The sequence below is a fragment of the Monodelphis domestica genome, chromosome 1 (genome assembly GCF_027887165.1).
Source record: "Monodelphis domestica isolate mMonDom1 chromosome 1, mMonDom1.pri, whole genome shotgun sequence".
Lineage (NCBI taxonomy): Eukaryota > Metazoa > Chordata > Mammalia > Didelphimorphia > Didelphidae > Monodelphis > Monodelphis domestica.
Window position 1 is genome coordinate 32,306,233 of NC_077227.1, and position 10,319 is coordinate 32,316,551.

General features: G+C 51.8%; 1 protein-coding gene across 1 annotated transcript; it reads right to left on the reverse strand.

Moving 5' to 3' along the window:
* NODAL (nodal growth differentiation factor) lies at nt 1–7,376 on the reverse strand. The gene is made up of 3 exons (XM_001374963.4): nt 7,150–7,376; nt 1,308–2,035; nt 1–881 (listed from the first exon to the last, which is right to left on the reverse strand). Exons 1-3 carry the CDS (start codon nt 7,310–7,312, stop codon nt 729–731), a joined length of 1,044 nt encoding a protein of 347 aa, XP_001375000.1. The 5' UTR covers nt 7,313–7,376; the 3' UTR covers nt 1–728.
* Nucleotides 7,377–10,319: the final 2,943 nt, after the last annotated feature.

Here is a 10,319-nt window from a genome sequence, read left to right on the forward strand (position 1 = left end):
TTGGAAAAGGCCTTGGAAATTACATAGCCCACGCCCATCATTTCACATGAGAAAACCATGGCTTGGGGAGGGAAAGTCAGTTCACTAGTAAATGGTAGAACTGATTGAATTCAGATTTTCAGAACCTCAGGCCAGGGCTGTTTGGGCTGTATCAGCTCGGAAACTTGGGAAGCCCCCTTAAAGGCCACTTTAAGAAATACTGTCACCTTGAGACAGGCATGCATTGTGTTTCCCCTGGGGGCTCTAGGGGCCCAAGCACCAGTGGAGAAGGTGGCAGCACCTTGCTTCCATCTTCCAAAGTCGTCTATGCCCAAACCTCCCAGAGAAGGTTTTTACTTTTTCCATTAAATGCCAGAGAGCCCCCTGGGAGAAGCTTCATGTTTTATTGCTCTGTACAGTTCCTTGGCAGAGACCAGCTCATGCTCACACAGCTTCCCCTTCCCGTCCTCCCCAGCACCATCCTGGGGTACCAGCCCCAGAAAAGACCCCTTCCATGAAGAAGAAACAGGGCCAGCCCCTGACCTGGAGCTCGTGTGCTCCATTGTCTCCAAAACTGGTCTCTTAAGCCAGATTCAAATCATGTCGTCTCCGGTGGGCACTGAATCTGGGAAGCCGTGTAAGCCCAGTGACTGGCGCCCTCCGGGCCCTCCACAGCCCAGCCGCACTCCACCACCGACGGAGAGTTGGGAGTTAAACTGAAATAACCCGTAGCGTCTTTGAGCGTCTCCTCAGTGGCACCCACACTCCTCTACGATCATGTCCTTGTGGTGATCCAGGAAGACGTTGCCGTTCTGCGAGTACAGCATGCTCAGGGGCTTGGTCTTCACGGGAACACAGCACGTGGAGGGCACGTGCTGGGGCTGGTAGAACTTCAGCAAGCTCTGCAGGGGAGAGAAGGAGGGCGGACTCGGTCCCAAAGACTTCGACAGGAGACCCAGGTTTGTCCTTAACGTCTCCCTTGTGCGAGGCATGATCTGAGGATGCTCACCCTTACCTAGCGCTGAGTCTGGCCAGGACGGTGCCTTGGATGCCGATTGTAAAGCACTCTAAGACCACATCCGTCCCTTTTCTTCTGTCCCACTTTCCCGCCTCTCCCCCTTTTGCTCTCTCCCCACCACTGTTTAGGCAGCTGAGAGAGACAGGAGCCACTGTAAGTTCTGTCAGCTATTCCGAACTCTAGACCCAAGTCAGCTCCCATTTAGGAATTAATGTGGGCTCAGCCTGGCCGCCGAGCTAGAGCTCCGCCAGGCTTTCTTGCCCCTCTCATCTCCCTCCGGCACACGCACGCCCACCCTCTGGGACGGTACCTGCATGTAGGCATGGTTGGTCGGCCGAAACTTCTCTTCCACGGGGTTGGGGCATTCTCCCTCGCAGCGAAAGGCCTCGTACTGCTTGGGGTAGATGATCCACGAGCCCCAGCCTATCAGGTTAAAGTCCACTGTGAACCTCACTTTCCTACAGTGCTGGTGCTCAGTCCACTTCCGGTGTCGAGGAGGGTGTCGCCTGTGCTTCTCCTCCTGTGAGATCCTGCCTTCCTTGGCCCTCCAGGAGCTCTCGGCCTCCCACAGCAGCGTGGAGCTTCCCCAGCGCCTCTGCTCCTTGGAGAGGTTGGAGTGGAGCATGAGCAGCACGTTGGAGACGGGAGGCTCTGGGGGCCGGCGCCTGCAGTCGGGGCCCGCTGCAGCCATCCCTTCCGCTGTTGAGGCCAGCATCTCCTCCGGGTCACTCAGGGCCTTGAACCACCTGGAGAGGGGCTCCGTGACCTCCAGGACCATGCCGTCAGCGGAGAAGGTGACCTGGGAGGCCGTGACCACAAACAAAGCCAGCTGCCGGCGCTCGAGGCAGGGGGCCGAGGAGTTGTCCTCCAGCTCCCACCTTGGCTGGTGAAAGATCTCTACCAAGAGCGGGGCCTCTGCAGGAGGCTCCGCCGACGGGGGCAGCTGGATCCGAAGCTCGGCCCACTCTAGGTCTTCCTCTTGGCTCAAGAAGGAAAAATCAAAGGCAAAAGTCCAGTGTTGGCTCACCATCACCACATCTAGGCAGAAAAGCAAACAGAAGGGAATGGGGTGAGCAGGAGGCTGCCTCCGGGTTCCAGGAGCAAGACCCATGAGCCCACCCATACCAAGCGGACTCTTCCCTCCCAAAGAAAACAAAGGTCCTCTTCGGGCTGGTTTGCTGGAGGCAGCTGGGGCATAATGGAGGGGGAACCCCAATCCTTCCACTTAATGAGGAAAAATCCCACTAAATTTAGCGTTGGAAGAATTGGTTTCAAACCTTGGCTCTGCTGCTCTTGATTGTGACATTTGAGCCTCTCTGCCTTGGTTTCTTTTTTAACATAGATGATAATGCTGACACTCCCTACAGAGATTCATAGCTGTAATCGACCTTAAAGACCATTTAATCCAACACCCTCATTTTACAAATGAGGAAATGTTCCAGAGAGATGAAATACAGGCAGCATTTGCACTCGGGTCCTTTGACTCTAAGTCAGTGCTGTTCACTGTACTGTGCTGCCTTTCAACCTTCTGAGGAAATAGATGTGTAGAGCTTAGAATACCAAAGAAAGGGAAATAATGAAAAAAAAAACACAAAGGAAGGGGGCCTTGCAGTCCCAGATCTCTATATTATAAAGTAGTGGCTAAGAGACAGAAAGGAGGATCAGTGGAATAGACTGGGGGCAAGAGACCTTAGCAAGACAGTATATGACAAACCCAAAGATCCCAGCTTTTGGGACAAAAATCCACTATTTGATAAAAACTGCTGGGAAAATTAGAGGACAGTGTGGGAAAGATTAGGTTTGGATCAACACCTCACACCCTACACCAAGATAAACTCAGAATGGGTGAATGACTTGAACATAAAGAAGGAAACTATAAGTAAATTGGGTAAACACAGAATAGTATACATGTCAGACCTTTGGGAAGGGAAAGACTTCAAAACCAAGCAAGACTTAGAAAGAGTTACAAAATGCAAAATAAATAATCTTGAATACATCAAATTAAAAAGTTTTTGTACAAACAAAACCAATGTAACCAAAATCAGAAGGGAAGCAACAAATGGGAAACAATCTTCATAAAAACCTCTGACAAAGGTTTAATTACTCAAATTTACAAAGAACTAAATCAATTGTACAAAAACCCAAGCCATTGTCCAATTGATAAATGGGCAAAGGACATGAACAGGCAGTTCTCAGCCAAAGAAATCAAAACTATTAACAAGCACATGAAGAAGTGTTCTACATCTCTTATAATCAGAGAGATGCAAACCAAAACAACTCTGAGGTATCACCTCACACCTAGCAGATTGGCTAACATGACAGCTATGCAAAGTAATGAATGCTGGAGGGGATGTGGCAAAGTGGGGACATTAATTCATTGCTGGTGGAGTTGTGAATTGATCCAGCCATTCTGGAGGGCAATTTAGAACTATGCCCAAAGGGTGCTAAAAGACTGTCTGCCCTTTGATCCAGCCATAGCACTGCTGGGCTTGTACCCCAAAGAGATCATAAGGAAAAAGACTTGTACAAGAATATTCATAGCTGCGCTCTTTGTGGTAGCAAAAAATTGGAAAACGAGGGGATGCCCATCAATTGGGGAATGGCTGAACAAATTGTGGTATATGTTGGTGATGGAATACTATTGTGCTCAAAGGAATAATGAAGTGGAGGAATTCCATGGAGACTGGAACAACCTCCAGGAAGTGATGCAGAGCGAGAGGAGCAGAACCAGGAGAACATTGTACACAGAGACGGATACACTGTGGTACAATCGAAGGTGATGGACTTCTCCATTAGGGTCAATGCAATGTCCCTGAACAATCTGCAGGGATCTAAAAAACACTATCCATAAGCAGAGGATAAACTGTGGGAGTAAAAACACCGATGAAAAGCAACTGCTTGACTACAGGGGTGGAGGGGATATGACTGAGGAGAGACTCTAAATGAACATTCTAATGCAAATACCAACAACAGGGAAATGGGTTCGAGTCAAGAACACATGTGATAACCAGTGCAATCGTGCGTCGGCTATGGGAGAGGGAAAGGTGGGGGGGGGAGGGGAGGAAAAGAAAATGATCTTTGTTTCCAGTGAATAATGTTTGGAGATGATCAAATAAAATAATGTTTAAAATTTAAAAAAATTTAAAAAATACCAAAGAAAGGGGGCAGTTAGGTGGTTCTGTGGATTGAGAGCCAGGCCTAGAGATGGAGGTCCTGGGCTCAACTGTGGCCCGAGACACGTCTAGTTGTGTCACCCAGGGCAAATTAACCCTGTTTGCCTCAGTTTCCTCATTTGTAAAACAAGCTGGAGAAGGAGATAGCAACCCACTTACCTAGTCCTTACTGCTCTTCTACCTTGGAACCAATACACGATATTGATTCTAAGACAGCAGGTAAGGGTTTAAAAAAATACTATAGAAATGTGAGTTTAGAGCACTGAGCCTGGCATGAGTTAGGAGGCTTGGCTTCCATCCTGCTTTTGACACTTCCCAGCTGTGTGACCCTGGCCAAGTCACTTTGACCCTGTTTGCCTCAGTTTCCTTTTCCATTAAATGAGCTGGAGAAGGAAACGGCAGCCTACTCTGGTATCTTTGCCAAGAAAACCCCAAATGGGGTCATGAAGAGTTGGACACGATTGAAAATAACTGAAAGTCATCAACAAATAGCAGCTCCCGCTTGGGGTTGAGATACTATGCTAGAACTCTCTGTAGACCGAGTGCCATATAAATATTAGCTATTTATTATACAAATTAAGTACATTCAGAGACTGTGGGAGCTGGGAGACCTCCGCAAGTTAGAATCCACTCTAATCCTCTTTGGCTTTAAGACTGGGACAGGGGATATAGGCAGGATTTGAACCAAGGACCCCGGATTCCCAATCCGCCCCAGACACCACAGAGGCACACCACGGGGACAGTCCAGACTTAGCTTCCCACCTTCTCTCACTTGGAGGAGTCTGCAGGCAGAGAAGGGCTGCTAAAGGCAGAATTCACCAGTTCAGCGGGTGTAGGTGGGCACCTCAGAAAGCCTTCTCCCTCCCCCCAGCCCGACAGAAGTGGGCACCCCTCCGAGGACCTCTGGGACCAAGGAGGTCCCCGAGGCCAATCCTCGGGCTCTGAGAGACACCGATTTGGGAAATGGAGCTTAGAATCGTCTCCCTCCTCTTCTCCTTTGGCTGGCCGCTCCGCCTCTCCATCCCTCCCTCCCCTCCTTCAGGCATGATTGGGTCAGCGCCTGGGCAGCTTATTCCCAAGAGGCGTGGGAAGCGCTGGTGCCACTTAGCAGCCCAGAGACTTGAATTAGACGGTTAAGGCTCGTGATGCCTTCAGTTTTTCTTCATTTCCTTCCAAACACCCCCCGCCCGACCCGACCCGACCCGACCCGACCCGACCCGACCCGACCCAGTAAGCCTCATTTTCTACCCAAGAGGGGAAATATGGAGCCAAAGTAAGGGCCAGATGCCAGGGGACGCCCATCCTCTCCGAAGGAAGGAAGGAATGGAGGCTGATCGCCAAGGAGGGAGCCCCCGGGAAGGGCATCCACCAGTCCAGCGAGGCTTATTGCCCTCATCCACTGCTATCCGGTGTTCCTAGAACCCCAGTTCCTGGAGGGCAGGGGCTGGTTTTGCCAGTCTTTACCCTGGGGGCCTAGCCCAGTGCCTGGCACATAGTAGGCTCTTAATAAGTGTTTGTTCACTGACAGTCTCATTCACAGTTGGCTCCAGAAACAGATCTTAGACTCGTAGACCTCAACTCGAACTGAAGCGACCACAAGACCCGCTTGTCCAACCTCCGCATTTTACAGATGAGGAAACTGAGGCCCAGGGTGATGGGCATCCCTCCCAAGTTCTTTGATTCCAAAGGCCCTGGGCTTTCTACCATTTGTACACACACACACGCACGTTTAGAAAAGCCAATCCAGAAATCTAGTGCGGGGGCGGGGGGGAGAGGAGGGGGGGGCAACCAGCAAGTTATTCCCCAGCCCCCCCTCCGCCCCCTATAGCGTGACCTCCTATCACTCCAAGAGTCTGCGGAGGGCGAAGGACTTTGGCTTCGTGGCTTGGGTCAGAAGGTCTAGACGAGCTCCGGGGTGACCAGAGGTCTCCCGAAGGAAATCGTTTCCCCCGGGGGCCAGGCTCTCCTAGACTTGTCGGCAAACCCAGATGACCCGAGAGAGGAGGGCGCGGGAGTGATCCGACCCGGGAGTAGGACTGGGGAGAGGAAACGGGACTTTCTCACCTCTCCCTCCCCCTCTAGGCGCTGGCCCAGGGGTCAGTGACAGGAGGTCGTGGTTTCTTTCAGATTAGGGATGTGGATTGCGGGGGAGCCCCCGGGGCCGGCTGTAGTCTGGCCTCAGGGAAAGCCGAGGGAAGAAAGGGTCCTCGGGCTGGGAAGGGGCAGTGCCCCGCCCCCAGCGGCGGCGGGATGTGGATTAGGCTCCCGGGACCCTCAGTTAAGTGAGGGGCGGGACTCCCGGGACCCCGGCCTCTCCCCAGTACCCGTCCGTGGAACAGAGGTGGTCCAGGTGGCTAGTGGCCCCTGATCCCCTAGCCTGCGACGCCGCCCCCCAAATCCTAGTCACCCCCTCCCCTCGGGACTCCCCTAATCAGGCAACACCCCTGGATCATTTACCGCAAATCTTAGGACGTCTCTAACGCGAACTATTCCTACCGTGGAACAGCCCCGCCTCTGAGATGCCCCTAACCTAACCCGGGGACCCCACCGACACCTCCTCAGACCCCTGTGCGTCCTCCTCAATGCTGCCGGCCTCCTACTAAATCCTGGGGTCTCGACCCCGAGATAGACAGCTTCCAGGCCCAGGGCACCCATTCCCCGGGGCCGTCCCTGAAACAGACGCCTTCGATTGCCCCGCTTCCTCTGGGCGCCCTCCCCCGAAGCCACCTGACACCCGAGCTCCCCATCAGACCCCAAGACTACAGCCCTCAGACAAGGACTCCTGTTTCCCGAGATGCCAAGGATGCTGAAATACGTGATGCCCGCCGGGGTCCCTCTGCCAAAAAAGAATGAGATCGTAGGAGATGGCACCCAGCCCCGCCCCTGCCCTTACCGAGATGAGCCGGGACCGGCCATCCCTCTGAGCTCCAGCCCCGCGGGTGCCCCCCTCCCCCCGCCCAAGTTGTTGCCCACCCTTACCCTGCGACTGCAGGCTGCGGACGATGGAGGCACGGGGCTGGTGCCCACGGTAGAGCTTCAGCATGTAAGCCAGGGGAGAAGGCGAGGAGGGCAGGGCCAGGGAGACTGCGATCGTTGCGGTCCCCCAGGCCACCAGCAGGAGACCCAGCAGCAGAGCACCCATGGCCAGGTCCGACCTCAATCAGGTCTCGGGGCAAAGACTGGACCTCCGCCCCTTTTATGCTCCTTCTTCCCGCCCTTCTCTCCTTCCGAAGATCCCTCCCTCCTCTCCTACTTGGCAGGACTAAGGTCACCAGGGCACCAGGGGAGACACCCCGGAGAGAAGGCAGGCAGGATGGGGAGGGCTGGGGGGGGGGCAGGCAGAGAAGAACAAGGGGGAGGGCCCAGAATTAATGGCTTAGAGGAGGGTTTTGCACATCTCACATCCTGGGGGAAACCAAGGAAATTGTGCCTCAGTTTTCCCTCCTGGGCACCAAAGTTGGGCATAAGATCTCCTTTTCCTCTTTGGACCCTTCCACCACCACCATCATCATTGCCAGCATTTACCTAGATGGAAGGTTTGCAAAGTGTTTTATATTTATGTCTATTATCCTCCCAGAGACCCTGAGAAACCGGGGCTATTACTCCCAATTTACAGACGAGGAAACTAAGTCCCAGAGAGCCTAATTGACTTAAGTCACTCTCCCAGCCTTAGCTGCAACCCCCAATTTACAGATGAGAAAACTAAGGCTGAGAAAGTGACTTAAGTCAATTAGGCTCTCTGGGACTTAGTTTCCTCATCTGTAAATTGGGTAAAAAGAGCCTCTCTGGGGCTTAGTTTTCTCATCTGTAAACTAAGGGCAAGTGGACTAAATCCAGGGCTCCGAATCTCCTTTCTTGTGGCACAGATCCCTTTGGCAGTCTGGCGAACCCTAATTCTGCAGTGGTTTATTGCCTGCATTCATTCTTGATCACATCAGCTAGACGTTATCAAACTGTAATTTTTTGCCCCACCCAAGTTCACGAGCCCCTGAAATCTCCCCAAGGACCCCTAGGAGGACTGAGGACGCCTGGTGAAGACTCCCGGGCTTAGAGGACCTCCAAGTTTCCTCTTATGATGCTAGGATTTCTATAGCACTTTTCCTCAAGGTTTACTGCGTTGCCTTCAAACAAGCCTGTAGGGTATAAAGGAACAAGTGTTCCCACTTATGGAGGAGGAGAGGCGAGATCATTTATTTGTTAAGGATCCCCAGACGGGGAGTCTCCCGTCTCTCTGACACACACGGGACCGCTTCTTAGGCAAGTCTTACTATAGAAAAGCTGGGGTGGGGGGAGAGCCACCGAGGGCTGGGGGAGCCGCTGCTCCCAAGTATTCATCTCAACATCGTCCACAGTAACAGCCATAGACGTTGTGGAATGATCCACCGTGCTAGACTCAGCTCCTCTCAGCAGTGCAACGATCCAGGACGGTTCTTCAGGAGGGACTTCAGACAAAGAGTGCTCGCCACCCCCGGGGAAAGAGCTGTGGGAGTCCGAATGCAGATCAAAGCCTGCGATTTTCCGCTTTAGGTTATTTGGGTTTGGGTTTTAGATGAGGATTCTCTTACAACAGTGACCATCATGGAAGTATGTTTTATAGGTATAACCCAGATCAAATTGCTTACCATCTCTGAGAGGGGGAGGGAAGGCGGGGGTGGCGAGAGGGAGACAATTCAGATCGTATAATTTTGGAAAACGAATGTTGAAAATTGTTATTACATGTAATTGGAAAAATAAAATGACAAAGAAAGAAGGAAGAAGGAAAGAAAGAGAGGGAAGGAGGGAGGGAGGGAGGAAGGGAAGATGGAGGGAAGAAAGAGAAGGAAGGAAGGAAAGAAAGAAGGAAGGGAGAGAAGGGAGAGAAGGAGGAAGGAAAGAAGGAAAAAGGTAGGGAGGGAGGAAAAGGAAAGAAGAAAGGAAGAAAGGAAAGAAAGAAGGAAGGGAGAAAGGAGAGGAGGGAGGAAGGAAAGAAGGAAAAGGGAAGGAGGGAGGAAGGAAGGAAGGAAGGAAGGAAGGAAAGAAGGAAGGGAGAAAGGAGAGGAGGGAGGAAGGAAAGAAGAAAAAAGGGAAGGAGGGAGGGAGGAAGGAAGGAAGGAAGGAAGGAAGGAAGGAAGGAAGGAAGGAAGGAAGGAAGGAAGGAAGGAAGGACATCTCAGAGAGAAGCCAGGTGCCCGAACTTCTCGTGTGTGATGGAGATCTCATGGAGAGATGCTTTTGTGCATCAAGACCAAGTCTCCAATCCAACTCTGTCTAGAATTTGCAGCTGGCTGCGGTCTTAGAGAGCATCTGAATCTAACCTTTCTGATTCAAACTTCTCAGTCCAAATGTACAGACCCACCGCTCTGGCCACTTGTCTAAGGTTCACCCCAGACTTCCTTCTCTTTCCGTTTGTCCCCTCCATCTTTATATGCCTCCAGTCCTCTAACTTCTTCACTTCTGTTTTTCTTTTGAAGAGGCAGCCTGTTTCAAATTAGTTGATTCCAGACTAATTCCCTACGCAGGTCCTCAAAAATCCAGCCTATGAAAAAGGAAGAGCTTCCCCAAATCAGACAAAGGGATGAGATTGTGACAGTGGGTGGGTTCTGCCACCTTGGACACTTTCCAGATGTCCCTGATGAGCTGACCGCCTATTTGACAAGCCTGGAAGTTGGTTGGGGGTGGGGTGGGGTCTCTGCAGGACCTGGGGTGGGAGGAGTGAAGTGAAAGTAAAAGGTGAGAAGGGAGTGTGAACGAGGTGGTAAACTATTGAATAAAGCGGGACCTGTAAAGTGAGTAGGAAGAGAGACATTTCCTTTCCTAGCTCAAATAAAAAAAACACTTTTACTTTCTCCCTTAGAATGGATACTAAGTATTGGTTCCAAGGCAGAAAAGTTCTAAGGGTTAGGAAGTTGGGGTTAAGTGACTTGCCCAGGGTCACACAGCTAGGCAGTGTCTGAGATCAGATTTGAACCCCAGGACCGCCTGATTCCAGTCCTGGTGCTCTATCCACTAGACCATCAGGTAGGTTTCCTGACTGTGCAATTGGCTTTTAAAGCTCTTTAGTCTGGGCCTCTTTCTGCCTTTTGTCTTTTTATGTCTCACTCCCTTCCAAATAGTGCTGGCCTCCTTGATGTCCCCTTTCTCATTAGATTGGGTGCTCCTTTAGGGCAAGG